This window comes from Equus quagga, chromosome 15 (assembly GCF_021613505.1).
Source record: "Equus quagga isolate Etosha38 chromosome 15, UCLA_HA_Equagga_1.0, whole genome shotgun sequence".
NCBI lineage: Eukaryota > Metazoa > Chordata > Mammalia > Perissodactyla > Equidae > Equus > Equus quagga.
In genome coordinates this window covers 1058248-1081120 of record NC_060281.1, presented here as the reverse complement: position 1 = coordinate 1081120, position 22873 = coordinate 1058248, and the positions used below count along the sequence as shown (strand labels likewise).

The following is a 22873-nucleotide window of genomic DNA, read 5'->3' as shown; positions in this document are numbered from 1 at the left end:
ATGTATCCAGAGAGTGTTCATCCCGCTGTTCATAACATCGTGGGTGCTCAAGTCATATTATCGCTCCACGATGAAGATGCCAGGGAGGATGATGGTGATTAACGCAACTCATGGAAAATAAGGCTGGGGAGGATGACACAGACAGGGACGAGGCAGGGAGGATGACTCACGGGTGAGGGGTGCCTGGGCACAGAGCGACGTGGTGCGCACGTTGGCGAGCGTGGGGGAGCGGCTCCAGGACTGAGTGGCTGGCAGCTATGTCTGCGAGAGCAGCAGCAGCATCGCCCGGGAACGAAGCCTCGGGGACTCCGCCTAACTGACACCAAACTCATCCTCTCCCTCCCGGGGCTCCGAACTGGAGGCAGGCAAGCCTGGGAGCAGCCTCGGCGGCGGCGGCGGCGGCAGCAGCCCCAGCCCGGCCCCCTCCGGGCCCCGCGCGCCCAGCCCCGCGCGCCCGCATCGGCCGAGCCTGGCGCGAGCCCGCGTCCCCTTGCCGCGCCCCTCGCCGCGCCCCTCGCCGCGCCCCCGCCGGCCCGCCCCCGCCGGCCGAGGCCGCATCCGGGGCTGGGTGGATGCACACAACCATGAAAGCCTGGGCTCGCGCTCTCCCCGGCTCCGCCGCCGCCGCCGCCGCTGCTCCTCCTCCCGCCGCCGCCGGGAGGGCTCCGCTGTGAGGGGAGCAGGGGCGCAGCTGCTGCGCGTGCATCCGAAAGGTGAGAGCCGGAGGGCCGGAGGAGGGGCCGGGCAGGCCACGAAAATGTCCTCGGCCGTGGGGCCCCGCGGTCCTCGCCCACCCACGGTGCCTCCCCCGATGCAAGAGCTGCCCGACCTGAGCCACCTGACCGAGGAGGAGAGGAACATTATCATGGCAGTGATGGACCGGCAGAAGGAAGAGGAGGAAAAAGAAGAAGCCATGCTCAAGTAAGCCACCCCCGCCGCGCCATCCTTGCCTCCATCGGTCCATTCACATCCTCTCAGCTGAGTGTGGGCGGCGGGCGGGCGAGGGTGCTGGGTGCGGGCGGAGGCGCCCGCCTTGGGGCCGGGGGCGCTGGGCCTGAGCAGGGCAGAGGTTGCGGAAACAGGAGGAAGGAGGGGATGCCACCGAGCCTGGAGCCAAGGAGCCAGGAGAGGATGGCTTGAGGCTGGGGTGCAGAGGAGGATTGGGTGGGCAGGGGCCACCCTGGGGATGGGCTCTGCAGAAGCTGAGAAGAGCTGATCCCACCCAAGTGGAAGGGCCTCAGGCTGGGAGCAGTTTAGGGGCAGAGCAGGGGTGGAGGAAGGGGAGGTGGGGTGAAGAGGTGCTGAGGACAGCTCCCCGTCTTGGAGTTGTTGAGCAGGTTGGGGCTACCCCGGTGAAGGGTGCCAGCATTTACATAAGAAAAAGGCTTCATTTTAGTATTCTTTTGGTTCTCATTCATCCCACAGATGAAGGTTGGGTCTTTTTTGGGCAGTTGCCATCTTTGGTAACCTGCCTCCCCAGCTTCTCTTTAACCTTTTATTCACAGCCTTCCACACAGAATACCTGTGTGAAGACGTCTTTTCTTACCCATGTATACTGCCATTGGCAATGCAAAGTTTTTAATAATGAGTGAAGCTGCTGGGGACTCTGGCCTGAATAAAATAGGGGTTCCTCTTTCCTGGTTTCCAGGAGACCTCTGGGGCCTGCCCGTTCCTGGTGGAGGCAGTACGACAGGGGATGGAGTCTTTGCACACATCCCCGTCTTTAAAACCATCGACCCTTCAAGGGATGTCTGTCCAGTGCCCCATTTTCCTGTGTCTGGGGAGGGAATGGGGCTCATTGCTGGTGGTGCAGGAGTGTGTGACACTGTGCTGCTGGTTGCCTTAGTCTCAGACAGAACTGCTTACGGGGTACTGGGTTTTCCTCGCTCCTTTGTGGCACCCCTACAGTGGAGCTGAAGTCTCTGCCTTCCCCCTGGGGGTCTTCACATTTTCAGGAAAGTTTTCATCTCGGAGTGGAGGAATTGAGGGACCCTGACTGGGACTAACCCCTTCGTGTCCCCTGTTTAGGCCAGGAGGGGTGTCTGGGGGCAGAGGATGGGCGTGAAGAGCACAGGAAACCTGTTGCATCTGGAGTTCTCTGAGCGCAGAGAAGGGCAGGGAGGGACCAGGGGTGACACCCAGGAGCAGAGCACACCCAGCCGGGCTTCTCCCCCACTCCCAGGACCGCTTCCCGAGAGAAGATGCTGCCACGGAAGGTTTCCTCCCTTCCCCTCAGTGCAGCAGTGCCTCGCAGGAGAGGAATGGAGGGGAAGCTGCGTTCACAGGCCAATGGCTCCCCACCAGTGCAACTGCCACCCAGCTGGGAGAGGGGGCTCTTGAGGGAGAGCTGTGGGTGCTGGGTCACAGCAAAGGAGTGGAAGCTCAGTCATTCCTGCCCTTTCCTTGTAGACTCAAAAAGGGGCTGTTAACTCGGAAGGCCAGAGCTGGCCTGGTTCTGTCAAGAGCAGCAGGTTTCTGTGTTCCCTGCTCCTTCTCATCCAAACGCCAAATACTTTAAGCCTGCCGGCTTGAGGGAGGCAGAGCCCTGTTAATCTGCTGCCCGTCCCTAGTGGAACAATGACATCCTTGGTGCTGCAGGCTTCCCCTCTTCTGAGACTGGAAGTAATGGATGGTGTCTGATGGTGCTGCTGTCTGTCTGTCTGGTGTCAGTCTGTCTGTCCTCACTGGTTGCAGCCGCTGCCACTGTCCTGGACACCTTTTCTGCTGGTCAGGATTTATAGGTTTGCTACTGTGCTTGCTGTTTGCTGCAGACAGCAGGTGGATAGAGGCCGCCAGCGGCCAGTGGAAAACATGGGCTGCCGCTTGAGAGGATCTGAATAGGCAGGGGCAGGCACGGTGCAAGTGGTGGCCATCGCATGTCACCATGGGCTGCCTCAGGGAGGGTGGAGCTGAGGGATTTTAAGTAGGAGAGGGTGAGTTTTAGGACAGAATCTCAAGCCTGCTAACTGCCTCAGGACAGCGATCAGACTTTATGGGTTTATATGGACAAATAAAAGGAGGAGCACCATCCAAAGGCTCACGTCCAAAACATCCTTCTTGCTGCTGTTCCTCTGATTGCTTTCCACTGGCTTGCAAATATTGTTCCTTCATTGCACGGATTCTCAAAATATTGCAGTCTGTGCTGTGTTATACAATAGCCCTCGCTAATCCCGGACCTCTGCAGTCACTTTATCAGTCAGCCTCCTCTGCTAGTGCCGTGGCCTCTTGTGCAGTGGCGAGTGCTTTGGATTGGGGAGTGTGTTGGAATCCTCTTTGCTGCCATGCAAGCGTGTCGTGTCGCCTGCAATTCGTGGAGCAGCGCTGTTCTTTTTTCTAGAGGGCACTTTATGTCTTAAAGACTGGGGATCACGGGGCTATTCAGACGGCACATATATAAAGGAACTTCGTGACACATAGTCAAAGGAGGTGGCCTTTTCTACACTTTGTGTAAAAATAGACTGGAAAGCAGGATGCTTTCACAGAGCTTTGAAATGTTTGCTAAATCAGAAATAAGTTTTAATGGAAATGCTTGGCCCATTGTAGCACATATCTGAGAAATTACTTTCTCAACAGCCCCTACAAACTGAAGTTCTGGTGACAGAGAATTAGGTTTGTGTCACTTTTGTCATCACTACAGAAACATCATCTTGAGCCACCTACAGAGCATGCTCTCTCTCTTCACAGTGTGTGAAAGTAGGCATTAATAGAAAGAAGATGGAAAACTGACCAGCAAATATGCCAAAGAAACATTACAAAATATCAATTAAAATATACCTGTATAATTTCATCAGCCTTGACTCTAAATTACTCCTTGAATTTGCTCTTGATAATGTCTTTAAATATGTATAAATGGAAAAGAATAATCAAGCTGGTTTCACCTCAAGATTTCAGAAAAATTTTATTCAAAATTACAAGTACTTTGTCATAAAAATAATTCGTTTTGTTGGCAAAGTAATTTTAAATACCTTTGCCATGTAACTAGAAATACTTGACTGCTGCAAATAACTTTAAATGGTGGACAATTATCTGCCAACATGAAGTCTTTGCTTAATCCTAGTGGGGTTTTTTGGGGTGTATGTGTGTGTTCTGGAGGCTTTTTGAAACCTGACTTCCTCAGTGAATACTCCTTCAAGTAACTGTCACCAGACACCATGAACCACTATATTACATGGGTTGAAAACTGCATTATCTGGGACCTAAATCAGAGAAGATCTCATTAGATCTAAAATCTTATTCTTCTTTTACAAAAGCTTCATAGAGACAGGAGCTACAGAATAGTAAGAGAAGAGAAAAAAAATAGAAGTAGGCTGTTAGAGGGAGGGCTTGACGATGGGAACTGAGCACTATACTGGAATATTTAATAAGAGTACTAACATTTATTGAGGATTTACCTCATGCTGGCCATTATTCTAAGTAGTTTTTGAATCAAATGCCAAATAGTTGAACTATGCTCGAATTTGATGTCCATATATTTGGGTTCTCATGACAGCCTCTGTGGACGGTAAGTGAGGTCGTCAAATCCTCACGTCCTCGTCCTGGCGCTTAGGGAGCCCCAGCAGTACCCCCGGCTGACTCACGTAACGTGGCCCAACCGGGATTCAAACCCAGACCTTTGGTTCTGAGTCCAAGTATTTCCCCACACACTACACTGTCCTTCTGCCAAGAAGAAGCTGGTATTTCGTCTACCTTTTCCTTCACTTAACTCCTGCCCTTTCCTCAGTTTCAGAGAAGTGGTTTGGCAAAAGGCTAGGCTGATTCAGAAGACCAGCTGCTGATTATGGGAAGGAGGGCCAGAGCCCCACCCACGCTGTCACTGGAGTTTTCCTGGGGATTGAGGGCAAGGGGATTGTCTCCAGATAATAAAAATCATCATGCTACGGTGGAAAGACCATTAACTTTGGATCCCAGCGTTTTTGAGTTCTAGTTCTAGCTCTGCCACTTGCTGTGTAAATGTGAGCAAGAAAATTCAGTTGGGACTCTAAGAGGTTCCACTTTTCTTATAAATCCTTCAATTCATGGCGTGAATTGCTTTGTGAAGAGTATTGACTTTGGACTTCTGCCTCTCTTCTTGACAGGGAAGCCGGCACTAACTTTTCAAGTGTCCGCAGTATCCGCTTCCCTCGTGAGAGGAGAGAGAAAGAAGCAGCACTAGAACTCTTGTACCTTCCGCTTTGCCTTCTCCTTTTTCTCCCTCCTACTGATTATAATGTTGTAGCCTAAAATGTATCCTCAATGTGAGAGACCCCATTTAGCAACTGGGAAAAGAAGGAGAAGAAGAGCGAGCAGCTGGGGAGGAGTGAGCAGGAGTCTCCCCCAGCGCAGGTGTCACGTTTTCACTGTGCTCTGCAGAGATTGTTGTATCTGACACCCAAACATTCCATAATATTGCCGAGGCAGGGATGGGTGAGGACGTAAAGCAAGAAGGCAGAGAGTAATGAGAGAGACGCTGAACCGTGAGCAGGTGCCTGTCCCGAGATGCTGTGTTAAGTAGAAAAGATTGGGGAGGAGGCGTTCTGTTCCACTCAGTCTAGTCCGCCCCACACCGCTGATGGACATGTTTAAATTTAGGGAAACTTAACGCTGAATGCTCTTGGAGTTTTCCACTCTCTAGAAAAACCTGTCTTAGTAAATGTGCATGCCCAGTAGGGGTTCCCAAATGCTCAGGGAGAAGCCAGATAAAAGAGGAGCCTAAAGGATGAAAGAACAGGGAATTGTCAAAGAGGATGAAGGGTCAGAGACATCACCCTCAGTTCACATTTCTGCCAACTGGTCTTGACTTTCTTTTAACTGGATGTATTCCTTCTGAACCAGAAGTGAGGGGGCACCATTGCTTAAGTCAATCGATTACTAAATTTGAAGTCGATTATGGAAGCCAGCGTGGGCTTTAAGTGCTACTGCTGACTGGAATAGAAACACAACATCTGGGGAGTGTTATTTGCTCAACTTGTTAAATGAGGAGACGATTCGTGTCAAACCTGTGCAGTTAGCTTCCTGGAAAGACATCACGTAGGAATTCCTGAATAATGTTCTTATTCTCCCACCCCTGCGAGACGCACATGGATGAGGTTGCTGTACCATGGCTAAGACGGTCCATTACGTTGTATTTCATTTATGTTTATGGACTATTTCATATTTTTAAACAGCTTTTTACTTTTTGGCCTGTGATGTGAGTTCGACATTTTAGAGCTGATCTTGAGAGTTGAAGTAAATTTGCCTGAGGCCCATGGCAGCTAGCGTAACAGAACCCAGAACCTGTGTGCACTGACTGACTCCAGGTTGTTAGTCCTCTTGTACGTCTTTTTCAAAGTACAACAAGCTGTGGTCATGTGGTGTGTTCCCATCTTCCTCTGGGAGAAGAGACTGACATTTCCTGAGTGCCTTCCATGTGTCAGGCGTTTGGCCAGATTCTTATATATTTTACTCTGCCCTGTCCTCACCTCTTGGTGAGAAGTGCACCCTGTCAGTGTTCTGTTCACTTTGTAACGTTAGAGAAAGTCCCAGAGCTGCTAGTGCCTTGCTGACCCTTTGCTCCTGATGTTTGCTCCTGGGGTCCAGAGAATAAAGCTTAAAGGAGCCAGAGGAGAATTTCTCCTGGCTAGCGACATTGTCCACTCTTTTCCAAGCGCTCCTGTCTCCAGTCTCTGATCCAGGGCTTTTCTGATCTGTTTTCTCTCTTGCTTATGGAGATCTCTAAGACCTTAGCATTTCCCCCACTCTTCTCCTCTACCATGACTTCTCCCTACTGTTGCTCTGGATTTTATTTCTTGGGTAGGCTGTTTCCAACCAAGTGTCATATGATATTCAAGTCAACAATAAGACCATCGTTGGAGGCATCAGAACTGGGTCAGGCATTGGGCTGTTTGGGTAGAATGGAGTCCTCTGCCTACAGCCTGGTGTTGGCTTGGTTTCTACCATTCTAAAACTGCCATGGTCAGAAAGGGAGGCAAGCATCAGCTAGTTGGATAGAGCAGTGGACTGGATTCTGGTCTTAGCACTATCACTTTCTGGAGGTGTGAACCTCAGGAGGGTAAGCCATCTGAGCCTGTTTCCTTATGTGTAGAGTGGAATTGATAATGCCTGCCCTTCTAACTTATGAGGCTTTAACATGATCATGGAAGCACTTTTAAACTTGAAATTGCTGTACCAGAGAAAGTTGCCATTATTATCTTTACGCTGTAAACTATAGCAGAATTCCAAGATCATCTTCCCCTGTGGTTCTTGCAACCCCTGGGGGTCCTGTAGAGACGAGTTTTTTGGAAGAATCCATCTGTCATGTGATGCTAGCAGTGCAGTGTGGCCAGGCCTGTGCTCCCAGTGTGAGAATTTGGCAGGAAGGGAAGAGGTAAAGGGAGTCCAGGGCTTGACCTGAGGTTATATTTATCTTTTGCACATTCTTCTTTCTTTCTCCTTAAATAGCTCATAAATGTCTTTAGCTCAAAAAGCAATGTGGGCAAGATGATAAATTCTGAGATAGCTAACAGGCAAGCCTAATTCAAAAATGAGAAGAGAAAATTAGCTTAGGGTAGTTTCTTCGTATTTTACTAGAAAAAAATTTGAAGGAATCGACTGATGATTTTAGTGTCACTAGAGTTAATAAATTATTCATTTTCGGAAATAGCTGACTAAGGGGCCATCTACTTGTGAGGTAGTGGTTTCTCGTTCATGTCAGTTTACCATTGGGTGATGAAACACATAGTATGTGGCTAAGAATTTTTTAAGGTTCTTTCCTGGTTGTCTTAGCTTTTCTGTGTGTGTTTCTCACACTCTTGCATCAAGTTTTTGTGCGCTTATTTCGATCTAGGTCAGTCTTTTGTGAGTGGCAGGAGGGGAATAAACTGCAGAATTGACTTTAGATATTCCTCCTTCTGTTGATGTCTTGTGAAAACTTCCCATGCATGCGAACATTTATTTAAAGACAAAAAAGAAGTTGTTTAAAAGAAAAGTGACAGGACATTTTGGTTTGCCAGGACATATCTGTTTATGCCTTTTTCGTGCTGTAATTATGGATAGTACCCTTTCTTTCAATTTTAAGTTTCAATCTGAACAGTAATTATGTTGTTTTCTTCTTTGCGAGTTTTGCTTCCCCGGCCCCAAATTAGTCATTTAAAAACTTCAGAAAGTCAAGCAGCTAACAGTCATAAAATATGTCTTATCAATAAGTAATGTGAGCAAGTCCTACGACACAGAATATTGAAAATCATCATTTGGTAAATGGAAAGGCTTTTGCTGGGAATGAGGCATTATCTTTTATGGAGTCTTGGTGGAATGCTACCTTTTACGGCAAAGTTGAACTTAAAATTCCAAAACATTTTTCAAATAACAGTAGCTATGAATTGTAACTACATACAGGACTCTCTTTATGAAAATTCAAGGGCCTTGAAAGGAGCAGCTGCGGTTAAGTGAAGATGTTAGAAGATTTTAGAATGCAATATTTTGATAATTCTCATAATTCTTCCGAACTTTAGATAGTAAAATAAGGCAATGATATGGAAAGTAATTTCATGCAATTTGAAAGTAATTAATGTGCTTAATTAGATATTAGCTATTTTAAAGAACATGAGCCATACAGATATCTTTATGTAATATAAAAGATCATTCCTGGCTAATGATTTACACATTGTTTATTGTTGCTCTGCCAGGTGATTATTGTGATTATGTTTACCTAGAGAAGGTATGTGAATTGAAAAGCAGTTAAGGTATCTGCACTGTCATATAAATGTCTTACACAGTTTAGCTTCACTCTCTCTCTTTTTTTTTTTTTGTGAGGAAGATTAGCCCTGAGCTAACATCTGTGCCAGTCTTCCTCTGTTTCATATGTGGGATGCTTCCACAGCACGGCTGATGAGTGGAGTAGGTCCATGCCCAGGATCTGAACTTTCGAACCCAGGCTGCCGAAGTGGAGCCCGTGGAACTTTAACAAGTTGGCCACGGAGCGAGCCCAATTTAACTTCTCTTAATGGACTCTCGTGCATGATATGTGCATTCACCAATGGGAACGAGTGTCGTAACAGTTATTGGTGGAGTTTTCCGGCTGTATTCGCTAGACTTTATGTGGTCTGTTTGATTAGCTTCCCACTGACATTTCTGTGCTCAAAGTATTCCTGATCGCTATTTGAGTGGTGTTCTTAATCACAGGAATATAAAGTTATTTTAAAGTTATCAGTCATCAGTGCACAAGCATCATGTGCCACGTCAGTGTCCTTCTTGTTTAAACAGAGCTCCTTACAATGCAATGAGAAGCTCTTTGTTTTGGTGGCCAGCTGTTTTGTTTTCATTTTATGGGGTTTACCTTTTAGAAAAATTAGTCAGATGGTGTATGCAATATCTAAGGAATGCATAAATCAATGTATCGGGTTCTTTAGACGTAGGATGGTGTATATCCACATTCAGGAGTTCTATCCAGGTCAGAAAGATTACCTAGTGTGTTAGTAGAAAGAGATGAAACAAAAGTGAAGTAACTGAATGGCTTTTCCTTTCATATTTCACACAGCTTAGCAGATTTATCTTACTTAGTGATCATTGTCTTGCAATATATTGGAGCTTAAGTCTTCTTTCCTAGCCCTTTTTTTCTGGGGAAAAAATGGATATATTTTACATCCTGGTATCTGAAATAAAGAGATATTGAAATAAGCCGTCTCATTTATTTTGGATATAAAAAAATTGTAAAGAGATTCTACTTTAATATTCTTCATGTTCATCATGACAGTTGTCATAAAAACATAATTTGGAAAAATAAAATGCAGTAAAGTCTCTTTTATAATTAGGTGGATATTTCAATTTACAGATATCTATGTACCCTAGGTCAAATTTAGCCTCCTAATATTTAGCAACCTGAAATAAAAACTCAGCACTAGTCTGAAAAAGATACTATCATCTGAGTATTGTTCCAGACACAGGCATTAGAAAGGGATTCCGTGGTATTTCAGCTCCAAAGACCTGAGCGGTAATGGCCACCATGAGGTGGAACGAGACTGATTATCAGGCAGGGGGCTCCTGGCCCCTGCCTTCCATATAGGAAGCATAGTTTAAGATTCTTGGAGGCCCATGCCCAATAAAGAAAACACAGTCCAGGCCACAGGAAGCAGATACTTTACCTAGTAAGGTAGTGCACGTTTTAAAAAATATATATATGATGTATGTACTTTGGGAAAATACTAAATAGTTAGCCATACAAATAGTACAAAGTGAGCGGTGGTCATGATAACAGCTGGAGGACTTCCTCAGTTCCCTCGTCTTCCTTCTATAATTCCATTTCTTTCTGATTTGTCTTCTACTTTCGTATATGTCCCTAGTCAGTCTTCTCTTGACTTCAAATGTTGGTTCTACTCTTGACCTTCTGCTCCTCTCATTTTATACGTGGTATCTGGCCAATCTCAAACACACTCATGGCTTCAATTACACTGACACGTTAAAGATTCCCAAAGCCCTATTAGTACATTAGAATGTTTTACCAAATTCTGGATTCATGTCCCTAACCACCTGCTAAATATCTCTATGTGGATTACCATAGGGACTTCAGGCTGCTTGTGACCCGTCATAAATTTCTTGACTTTCTGTGTAAACACAATGCTTTCCTATAACCTCTGTCTTTGTGGGTTGCCTCACCATTGCAGCTCGTTGTAAATCCATTCTCAAATCCTTTATATTCCATCTTCCTAGAAATCTTTGAATTTCTTCTTTCTTTCCCAATTCCTTTGCCTTTACCTCACTGTAAACTCTCATTGCTACTCACCTGGGTGCCTGCAGTGACCTCCTAATTCGTTTCCCTGCCACCAGCCAGACCTCCTCCCATCTCATCTTTGCAGTTCTGTCAGAGGAATCTTTCTAAACCCATCCGATCACGTCCTTTCAGTAAAAGCCCTTCATTTTCAGAGAAAAGTTGAAACTTCATAGTCTGTACCCTGCTTACTGTCTCCCTTCACTGGTCCATGCACATCTTCCTGCCACAGCCTTTCTCAATAGTTCTCAGGGTATCATCGCTGCTTCACTGCTTGGTGACTCCACTTATGCTTCTCTCTGTGTCAGGAATTTCCTTCTTAACCTACCTAATTGTTACACAGCCTTTCAGATTAGCTCATATGACACCTCATCTGGTACATCCTCCTAGACTTCCCAGGTTAAGTTTTATATACGTCCTCTGTGCACATCTTTCTCATAACCTGTTTCCCTCGACAATCCCTCCTCAGTTCAGCATAAGCTCCTGAGGGCAGGATCGTTCTTATTTGTATCCTTCCTGTAAGCACAGTGCCTGGCTTGTAATAAGTGCCTAAATTTTTTAAACTGTATATATGAATGAATGAATGGATCCAGAAGATGTGGAGTGGAGGAGTCACCTAAGGCTGATTGCTGGATTAATAGTGTATGAGTAGGTGGATGGTGGGAAGGCTATTCCAACCATGGGAATTCCGTCAGCAAATTCTGAAAGCAAAAAGCAGTTGTTTTGGCTATTGTGAGAACCAGGTTGGGTACAACTTATGAGGGTAATACACTGGATGGTGGATATGACAAGGTGAAATTGAAATATAATTTTAGGATGCTGCATTGTATTCAATTTATCGTTCATGGCTTTTTGAAGGACAGCATTCTTGAAGTGTTTGAATGTCAGTGTGGGAGGATGTAAATATAATACATTTAAAAAAGTAATCCTCTAGACAGACATGCTTAATGGAAACATTTCCTTTGAATTAAAACATCACTAACTTCAGTAACAGTTTAAAGCATAGCATGTGTTCTCTGACTTGATATTTAGAATTAGATCAGATGCATATGACCATAAAGTATTCTGCTGATTATGTTTTTAATTTAAAAAATGCCCCTCAGTTAAGACTTAACTCCTTTAAAGCGCGTGTCTTCTCCTAGTCATCTCTGTATTCCCATTGGGTAACCCTTTGGCTGAGACACAGCAGGACCTCAGCACATGCTTGTTGAACTGAGTTGCAGTCTGCATGCCCCGGACACAAAAGCACTGGGCTTTGACCTAGCCCAGCTGGCCCGAGTTGAGATCCAGCTGGGAGCTTGGAGACCATCTAGTTCAGGCCTGGTGAACTCCTTGCACAAGTGACTTCCTGAGCCTAGGACAGCATCACAGGTAAATGTCGATGCTTAGAACCTTTCTGAATGTAACACTCCAGGCCATCAACTGATGAGAGTTGGCCATCAACATAAAACATTTTAGCTACTCAAGATTTCTTTCAACTACATTTTCAAGAAGAGAAAACTGAGGCGCAGACCGTTTCAGGTTTTCATTATTAATGAGTGAGAGAGCTAGGTGTACAAATTGGAGGCTTCTCCCTCCCAGCCCAGTGTTTTTTCCACTGTCACACTCTCTCTACATGGTTGCATTTGAACTGCTATCGAATTCAAGCAATTAATTTTTTTTCAATTTTGGTTTAATTTTTCTGCTCTATAAGTTTACATCCTGTTATAGAAAACTCCCAGGGAACCTCTAATTACTCTGTTGATTTTGAATTTGGTTATGAATATCAAAATAAGTGGATGGTTGTCAGGAACTAAGAAATATGTTATCTAAAGATTCCCTTTGCGGTGGTGTATGTTGCAATGATATTTAAGCTGTATCAATACTTCTTAATTGTGATCATTTATTTTTAATTTTTAGCACTTCTCTGAAAGACACAGTGTTTTCAATATGCAGTAATTTATTTATGACTTAAAATAGCTTTTCCCACTATACTTTTGAATTATGTACATGTTAAAATCATTTTTTGTTTTTTCACTTAGAAAAGCCATTCACTTTTTTTGTTTACGTTTTGTAAGAAGAGCTTTCCTTGGTTCCCCGTCATTTGGAGGTTTGGCTTCATCTGGGCTGTGGGTCAGCGACCCAAAGAAACAATTAGTGGGATGGGAAAGAATGGCATCTCACATACGCATCCATGGACACTCGCATCCCACATACCTATCTACGAACACTGGCATCCTATATACACATCCATGGATACTTCCATCCCACATACACATCTATGAACACTCCCATCCCACACACACATCCATGCACACTCCCATCCCACATACACATCCATGGACACTCACATCCCACATACACATCCATGAACACTCACATCCCACATACACATCCATGAACACTTGGATCCCACATACATATCCATGGACACTCCCATCCCACATGCACATCCATGGACACTTTCATCTCACTCATGTACCTACCTGTAACATAATGTTTCACATCCACACACCTGAAAACTTAAAGTGTTTTTTTCTATAAAGTCTTTTTTAAGCAAGTTAACTTTATCTGCTTTACAGAATTTGCATGGTCTAGACAGGCCTCGCATTACTTCTTGTAACCATGGCCCTTTCTGTAAATTTTTCCCCAATGTCCATTCTGCCGTTATTTCTTTGAACAGGCCTTCTGCCCCCTTCTCCTTCTCTTCTCCCTCTGGTATACCTATAATCCTTATGTTGCATCTCCTAATTGAGTCAGATAATTCTCAGAGAGTTTCTTCATTTCTTTTTAGTCTTAATTCTCTTTCCTCCTCTGCCTGCAGCATTTCTATATTCCTATCCTCCAAATTGCTAATTCTGTCCTCCATATTATCGACCCTACTGTTCAGAGAGTCCAGATTTTTCTTAATTTCCTCCATTGTGTTCTTCATCTCCAGTATTTCTAGTTGGTTCTTCTTTATAGTATCAAGCTCTTTTGTGACATAGCTCCTGAGCTCATTGAGTTGTCTATCTGAATTCTCTTTTAACTCATTGAGTTTTTTAATAATGGCTGTTTTGAATTCATCGTCATTTAGGTTATAGGTTTCATTGTCTTTGGGATTGTTTTCTGGGTACTTGTCATTTTCCTTCTGTGCTGGAGATTTAATATATTTTTTTCATACTGTTTGATGGCGTGGCTTTGTGCCTCCGCATAGAGATAAAGTTTAGTTACTGCTTCCACTTGTTTCAGCTGGTGTTGGGGGGGGGGGGGAGCAGCTGTTTAGACTGCACTGACCAGGAACCCTGTCAGCTGTTACTGACTGGACCTGGGCCCCTCCTCGTAGTCACAGTGGTCCTGTTGGGTCCTTTGTCAGCTGTGGGGGCAATCGCAAGGGGGCCTCAGGCTGCTGGTGCCTGCTGTTGCAGACCACCTAGACGCGCTCTCCTTAGAGTCTGCAGCGGTGTTATGGGCTTTCCCAGCAGCTGGGAGCAGGATCACCTATATTCGCAGCTCTGTCACTGTCAGAGCCCACAAGATCTCACTTGTCCACTATAGGTCCCAGCAGAGCTATGGGTATCTTCTGCAGTCTGTTGTTAGCTCACCTAGCTGTGCTACTTTTGCCCCAGGGCCTTCCAGCCTTGTGATTGCTGGTCAGGGCCTCTCCACTAGTGCTGTGCAGAGGCTATCGCTGAGGCTGCTGTGGGAATCTGGAGTTTCCCCCTGGGCTGTGGAGCTGGACCGCTGGAGCTCCACCCAGCCCCAGACCACTCCCACAGAATCTCTGGGAGCCCATTGCCCCATCTGGGACACAGCCGGAGTCCATGAGTCTGGTGGTGGCTGGCAGGCTGCTGCCCTGCCCAGGATGCTGCTCTTTGGGAGCCTCCCAGTGCTCTGAATGCTGGGCAGGGCCTCTCTGCTAATGGCAAGCAGAGGCTTTCCCTGCTGCCGGTGCGGCACCCTGGAGTTTCCTCCTGGGTGGCGGAGCCGGGTGCTGGAGCTCCACCCAGCCCCTGTCCACGCCCACGGGATCTCTGAGTGCCTTTTGCACCCTCTAGGGCACAGCCGGAGTTCGTGACTCCAGCAGCGGCTGGCGGGCTGCTGCCTTGCCTGGGATTTTGCTCTTTGGGAGCCTCTTGGCATTCTGAATGCTGGGTGGGGCCTCTCTGCTAATGACGAGCAGAGGCTTTCCCTGCTGCTGGTGCAGGACCCTGGAGTTTCCCCCTGGGCTTAGGTGTAATCGCAGGGGGCTTAGGTAGGGCTGTAGTCACCTGTTTCCACCGTCGCTCTGCCGGTGAGTGCACACTCCCGCCCTTGGTGTGTGGCGATGCTATGGGGGAGTCCGCTGGAAGAGAGCCACTTGCAGGTACTAGGCTGTCCGGGGGTCGAGGGTCAGAGAGTTTTCACCTATCTTCACCTCCTCCCAGGTGGAAGTCTGTCCGCCTTCCAATGTATAGCAGCACGGGTCTCTCAGGCACCTTGAGATGCTATCTGGATATCCTTTGTTAACTGGTGACTGTCCAATTAGTTGTAGATTCGAAGGGGGAGAGACAAAGAAGACTACTCACGCTGCTATCTTGGTCCTGCCTCTCCCCAATGTCCATTCTGGAAGAAGCTGCCATGTATCTGTATGATCCTGCTCTGGTCATGGCTGATTAGACTAAAGATAGACACTTGATCCAAGTCCAGATGATTCATTGACTGACTGGAGATTAATGAGATTCTCTTTCAAATTGAACATAAACAATCAGAAGGTCAAGAAAATGAGTCCTACCCATTCATTTTTTTCCTGGAACAAAAATGGATTGACCACTTATGATATGCCAGGCATTGTGCTAGAATAATCAAACCATCTATCTTCTGACCCTTGTAGGAGGAGGTACGTTTTATTTAAGTAAATTTTAAACTAATTGTAAGATTAGAATTTGTGATAAACGCAACACAGGACAATGTATGATATTTTGATAAGATAATATAAACCAGGAATTTTGATTAAGATCAGGCTGGCCAGGAATGGCTCATCATGGAGATGACGGTGAGGACTGCGCTAAGATCTGAGAGTGAGTAGGAGGTAATTAGGTAAATCTGAGTGAAGTTCCTGGTGTGCAGGAGGAGCAGAGAGCCTGTGGTTGGAGGATAATGGCGAGCCTGAAGAAGCAGAAGAAAGCCAACGTTGTGGAAGAGGAGAAAGTCAAGAGAAAGCCAAGAAGGGTGTGATTTGGGAGGAATTCGGAGAGGTAGGCAGAAGCCTGACAGTGAGGGCTCTCCCAGGTCATGGTATAGACCATCTTGTCTTTATCCAAAGAATCGAAAGGTTTTGAAAAGAGATATGATATAATCCAATTAGTATTTTTTAAAGGTCATTCTCGCTACAGTATCAAGAACTGATTGGTGAAGGCCCAGGGCACGTATGGCTTTAGAGTGGCTGGCAGGCTATTGCAGAAGTCCAGCTGACAGATGTTAGAAGCAAGAACTTTGGTGATAATGGCAAAATGTTAAGATTTGAGAAAGATTTGGGAAGCGAAAGCCACAGTTTTTGATGGATTAAATATGAACTGACTTCTGACTTGTGCCACCAGGTTTGGAGAGCATCTCGAGGGATGGAATGGAAGTCCTAAGTTTAGTCTGGTCATTTGATTTCTGCAGCTATAGGTCAGGAACACAGAGGAGAGGATGGGTGGGAAATGTAAGTTTATGAGTCATCTGTACACAGGTGGCAATGAAGCTACAGGTGAGGATGAGTGATTAGATTTAGAGAGGGAGAAAGCCCAGGAATGAGCCTTCAGGAAACTTCACTTTTAAAAGTTGAAAAAGGACAATGACCTTGCAAAGACACTAAAGAAGAAACATGGGATAAAACCCAAGAGACCCTTCTTGCACCAAATAAAAGAGAAGAGAGTGTTTCACGTAAGATAAGGCACTTTCATTAGGATGACTAAAATAGAAAAGACTGGCACCATCAATGTTGGTGAAGGTAAGGAGCAACCAGAGTTCTCTTACATTGTTCCTGGGAGGGTAGTATGGCACAGCCTCTTTAGAAAACTGTTTGGTAATTTCTTAAAAAGTTAAGCGTGCATCGACATTATGACCCAGCAATTCCCTTCATAGATATTTATGGAAGGAAAGTGAAAGCATGTTTTCACAAAAACGCTTACACAAGAATGTTCATAGCAGCCTTCTTCATAAAAGCCCTAAACTGGAAATAGCTCAGATGTCCATCAGCAGCAGAATTAACTTAAAAACTGTGGTGTATTTGCCCAATGAAATACTATCCAGCAATAAACAGGAATAAAATGCAGATACATGTACAACATAGATGAATCTCAAAAACATCATGCTGGGGGCCGGCCCCATGGCCAAGAGATTAAGTTCGGTGGCCCAGTGTTTCACGGGTTTGGATCCTGGGCACCGACCTAGCGCCGCTCCTCAAGCCATGCTGAGGCGGCGTCTCTCATGGTGGAATTAGAAGGACCTGCAACTAGAACATACGACTATGTGCTGGGGGACCTTGGAGAGAAGAAGGAGAAGAAAAAGGGAAAAAAAGAGATTGGCAGCAGATGTTAGCTCAGGTGCCAATCTTTAAAAAAGAAAAAGAAAAAAAAAACAAAACATCATGCTGAATAAAAAAGCCAGATGCAAATGGTGCAGACTGTGTTATTCCGTTTACGCGGAGCGCTGGAAGAGTCGAAGATGCTCCACGGTGCACACATCAGACTTGTGTTCTCTTTTGTGGTAACGGGGTGACGTGTTGACAGGAAAGGGGTAGGAGGCGCTTTGCTGGAGGGAGAGAAAGGTTCTATATTTTGATAGGAATTGTATTATAAATGTGTCTGAATTTGTCAAAATTGATCAAACTGTACTCTTAAGATCTGCACATTTCACTGTATATAAATTATATCTAAATTAATGAAAAAAGGAATTCTCCTGAGACATCAAAAACACTGAGAACTGATAAATAGCTGTTGGATTCAGTAACAAGGAGATCACTGGCGACTTCAGAAAAAGCTTTTTCTGTGATGTGGTGGGGCCAGAATTGGTTGAAATGGTCACCGTGAGAGGAAAGTGAGTCAGTCCACGTGGTTTATCCGGGCAGATCTTTCAAGAAGCTTGGGAAGAGAGCCGTGAGGGGACACCCGGAGGTAAGGGAGAGGTGGGTCCGATGTGGGCCTCTTTTAAATGGAATTTAAATAGAAAAATCTAAGAAGGTTTAAAAGTTGACTAACACTACATGAACGAGACAGTTTGATTAAGAGAAAGGTCCAAGTTTGTGACTGGAAAGATGAGGGACCTAGTGTCTGACGGTTTCTGTTTTTCCTGTGAAGTAGGAGTTGTCATCATCTGAGGTGAGGGAGTTGGGGATTTGAGGGTGAGGATGGAAGTTGGAGATAGTTGAGGTGGAAAGCGGGAGTGTCATTTACCAGAGAAACACCATCACTGATCCACAGAGGAAGACATGTTGGCCATGTGCAAGATGAGTCAACAGAGAGGGAGGGACTGGCCAGACCTGCAGAGGCCTGTGGCCCTGAGACACCAAGAGAAGAGGCTTCTCTTGGAGCTCCCGGCTGAGTCACCATGAGGCCCGGCTCAACACTGTGCTGTGTAATCTTGATCTGAGGTAGTTCGGGCAGGATTCTGTTTCTTCTCACCAAAAGAGAGCCTTGATTAGGACTTGTAGTGTTCTTTTTCCTCACATTATGCAGACATCCTCAAGTCTACATCTTGAGGTTTTGTGAAAGAGAGGGTACTTTCAATTCAGTAATGAATACATACATCTCTCTCTATACGTATGCTCGTGCATGTGGTATACATGTGTGCACACACACACATACGCAGTCTCCATAGATGAGCATCTCATAGATGAGATGACTGTGTCATCAGGAAATTGTGCTTCCCTATTCCACGTACATCTTATCAGTTCGAGTTTCTATCCTGTCTCCCAGGATGCCCGTCATTCTAACTGACAGCGTTGGGGATACAGAATGCAGAGTGACAGGATTCGCTTCAGACCCATTACGGTGAGGGAGGGTCTGGGAGGCACACTGTGATGGGAAACGCTCTGACCACCCGTCAGACTCGTTTCCAGTCCTCGTGGCTGGACGGTCGTTGCAATTCGTTGTAGGTCAGGTTCCCCAGGAGCGACTCTGAGGTGGAGAATCCGGTGCAGGAAGTTGATGAGCGAGTGTGTTCTCTGTGGGAAGGGCACAGACAGGCTGCAAGGTGGGAGAGGCTGGGCTGCAGTGCAGGTGCAGGAGGGCCTCGGTCAGCCCCTTGGGAGCTGTGGGGCTGGTTGTGAAACAGTCCCTGGATTCCCGCCGCCCAGGGAGCAGACTGGCCGTAGCTGAGGGGCATCTTCAGCAGAGGGCAGTCTCGGGGCAGGGTTGACAGCTAAGAGCATCCCCAACATGCACAGTAAGCCCCCCCACCTTGAAGGGGCATCTGAGCAGCTTAGCACAGCATCCACTTAAAAATTTTAGCTGAAAATCCAAATAAGAAATTTGAGAAAGTCAAATATTTCTTAACGGCCTAAAAATTAAAGGAAGTCACAGTTAAATAAGAAGCCAATTAATAGGATGAGTATAAACCTAAGATTTATGAACAAAATTGAATATTTAAATCAATTGTTGAGTGTCCAGATTTTAGGTCTCTTTTGAGGATTGACAATATCACCCTAATCCTAAATTATAAATCCATCTGCAGAACACCGCATGTGCCTGAGAGGCAATGGATAAGATCTGTGGAGCGTAGTGACTTACCTTGGGAACTCATTTATCTGTTTTTTCCACGTTGAATTGGGAAGGTATTCTTTCGTGAAAGCTTTAGCTCTATAAGATTTCTTCCCACCAATATTTTGCAAACAAGACAATCTACCAGGAACTTTAGACAACATTGAAGATATGCAATAATGGGATTTTAATTCAGTGACGTAGATTTAGGGGCAACTATGCATAGGGTCTTTGGAAAATCCCCTCCTCCCACTTAGGCCATTGTTCCCAAAACAGCCCTTGCCTCCTCTCTTGGAGGGTGTGCCTTGGGTAAGTGCTCAACTGTGAGGACTCCCTGTTATGTAGGAAACGAGAGCCGTAAATTGGAGAAGATCTATTCAGCGTTTAATCTAAATATCTCCATTACATTAAAAGTATTTATTTGTCAGAAAAATTAATACAAGCAACTTTCCAATCTCTGTGGCTTACCATAATAGAACTTAATTTCTTACTTGCATGGCTCCATGTGGGTTGGGTGGACCCCCTCCGTCTGGAAGTAGTGCTCTCTGGAAAAAGTGGTGGTGGCCCAGGAAGAGAAGGATGGAGGAGGTAGAGTTGACATACATCACTACTGCTCATGGCCACTGGCCAGGGCCAGGCCCCTTGAGAGAGGATGGGAAGAGTAGCAGAGCGCAGGGGATATTCGGTGAACAATTTGCAATTATTTAAAAGTAAATATTTTATTAATTAAGCTACTTGTTTCCCAAAAGGAGCTAGTTGACTTTCCTTGATATAAAAATAATTAACCTTTTGAAGATAGAAATCAATATTTACACGCACAGAATTTGAGTCAAAAGGGCTTTATTGTCCAGATCGGTCGTTTCCACGCTGTCTTGTGGTGGTGTCCAGAGTGTTGGGGTTGTGTTGACCAGACAGGAGTGGCCGTGGTGGGCAGGGCCTAGGCATCCAGGTGACGCCCTGCTGCTTCATTCCCAGCTCACTGCCTTCAACTGTCGTATATGTTGCGATTTGGGGCTCTTACTGGAAAAAAAAAAAAGAGTTCTACAGCAAAAGGAAATATCTGAAAACTCACCCATCCCAGTACGCTCCTCTTATAGCTCTGGACATTTATTCGTCCATTGAACCAATGTTTCTGAGCATCTGCTACGTGGCAGGCCCTGACTTAGACTGCAGGAACGGGTCCCTGTCCTCCTCAGCCTGCCCCTGGTGTGTCCCAGAGAGCCCCAGGGACGTCCCAGCATCAGAATAAGATCTCGAACCCATCTCCCCACCTCTCAGTCCCGCCTGAAGTGACACTAAGATGGTTAACTAGGGATATTCTTAAGACGTCTAGAAAATCCTGGCCTGGAAGTGACTCTCCAGGGAGTGTGCACGCTCCCGGTGGAGAAGGGCTCTGCCTGCTAGAAAGAGCACAACCTCCTGGAAGTTAAGTCCAGATGTGGGTGTTGTCTCGACTTCTTTCTCACTTCTACTGTCTAGTTGGCCAACAGGTTCTCCTCTAAGTACACCGTGTTTACTATGTGACAAAGTATTATCATCCATGGTAAACATTCGCAGCTACAGCAAAAGTGCTCCTATGCACACTCCTTGTCTCCTCTCACTACGACTCTCCAAGTCAGTAAGGCAATTATTACTATTATCCCTACTTTACATAAGAGAAAAAAGAGAAAACATAGTTTAGGTCAAGATTACACAGCACGGGTAGTAAATGTTCCATGGAACTAGGGAATAAAGTTAACTATGACTACACCCAGATCCTAAAATGCAGGTGATCAACAAGAGTCTCTCGAATGTACCCTCTTACACTAGTAATAGTAGTAATTATTATGGGACGCAGGCAGGGCAGTGCCCGTGTGTGTGGATTTCAGACTCAGAGAGGCCTGGGTTTGAGTCCAGGGCTCTAGCGCTTGCCGTGGAGCTGTGATTAAGTGACTTCCCTCCCCAGCTGTCTCCTCGGTGGATCAGGGATGGTGGAGGCGGACAGGGGACAAGAGTGGTTGTGTAACGCACTTGGCGCCGCTCTTCATCCGAGGGCAGCATCGACAACTTCTGGCTATAATAATTGTTGTTGTGTATTAGTATGAATTTAAGTAGTACTATGCACCCAGTATTCACATCTCTTTGGGTATAAAGACAGGTGCCACCACGCTGTGTGAGCACTCTGTTCTGGCTCCAAAATATGGTCCTCGCTGTGTTGATACCGGATAAAGGAGTCCTGAGCCTCTGTTGGAGCTTGGGTTCTGACACTGTGCTGAGCCGGAGCACTCGTGTTCTAGCAGTGCAGTGTTTGAACAATGCAGTTCCCTGAGCTTTAGGAACAAACAGAAGAAGGCGCATGCTTTTTTCTATTGAAGGAGCATAATATTCCTTCTTTCAGCAGCACTGTGGAATAGATTTACCCCGCATTATGCTTACAGGTTTAATTCTTCATGTTTGTTGTTTTACTAAGGAAACATTTTGACTCACCTCTTTAGTTTATAATCTCAGATGAATGCATAGGGATTTACACACATAATTCAGATGGTCTGTATTCAGTGGAAAAAAACCTATCCTGAGTTTGTACCATGGAGGAGTACCTCCCACTGGGCGTGCTCTCTTTGTACAGAAATGCCTTATTTCAAAAATTAATAGATTTCCACATTGAATCAATGGCATTCCTGAGTAAACACTCATAACAAATGCTAAATAAAAAAATGATCTTCAGAAATATTGTTTACCCACAACTAAAATATACAACTATGTACTTGGGGAACTTGGGGAGAAAAAGCAGAAAAAAAAGATTGGCAGCAACAGTTGTTAGCTCAGGTGCCAATCTTAAAAAAAAATTGTTTCAATAAGTGTAAGGCTAGTGTGGACTTACACTGGTGAACAGTTGACGTAATGCTGATATTTTCATACAAAATTAGGGGTGATGAAGATAATTTTACAATATTTTGAAAAGATATATACATCACAGTTCTGCACCTTTGCTGAGATTAAACTGTAATTAAAATACTCAAAAAATAAAGATATAATAAAAACAGTAACCATCACTACCAGATTCTGGCTCTATAACACCATATGTATCAAAATGCCTGCTGTTAACTCATGAGAAAATCAGGTGCACTTAATAAAGGCCTGGGTTTTGTGGGTGAAACTGTGGTAATTTGTACACATATTCCATAATGTTTAGTGCAAATTTTCTAAAAATAAGGTTCCTTCCAGAATTTTCTTTATACTTAAGCTGGCAATGGCTTATAAGGATCAGTGTCACTAGGAGAATTAGTCTTTAATTTTCTTTTCCTTCCAATTTGAAGCTCAGAGGCTGGTGCATTGGCCTTATTAGAGTAGGCATCGCTGAATCCTTCATCCCACGTGGTTGTGGAGCCCTTGGTGATGAGAATGGTGGTGACTGTTTCCACTTACCCTTTTAGACTCTTGGTTCCAGTGGGGCTGGTGTTCCTTCCCCTCCACCCCCAAAGAGGGCACTCTTTGG

General features: G+C 45.4%; 1 protein-coding gene across 1 annotated transcript in view; it reads left to right on the top strand.

Annotated features, from left to right (window-relative positions):
* Positions 1–757: 757 nt before the first annotated feature.
* The window catches only part of RIMS1 (regulating synaptic membrane exocytosis 1), a 414621-nt gene continuing 392505 nt past the window's right edge, over positions 758–22873 (top strand). The window contains exon 1 of the mRNA XM_046639771.1: positions 758–921. Coding sequence (XP_046495727.1) covers positions 758–921 — 164 coding nt within the window. The remainder of the gene's footprint in view (positions 922–22873) is intronic.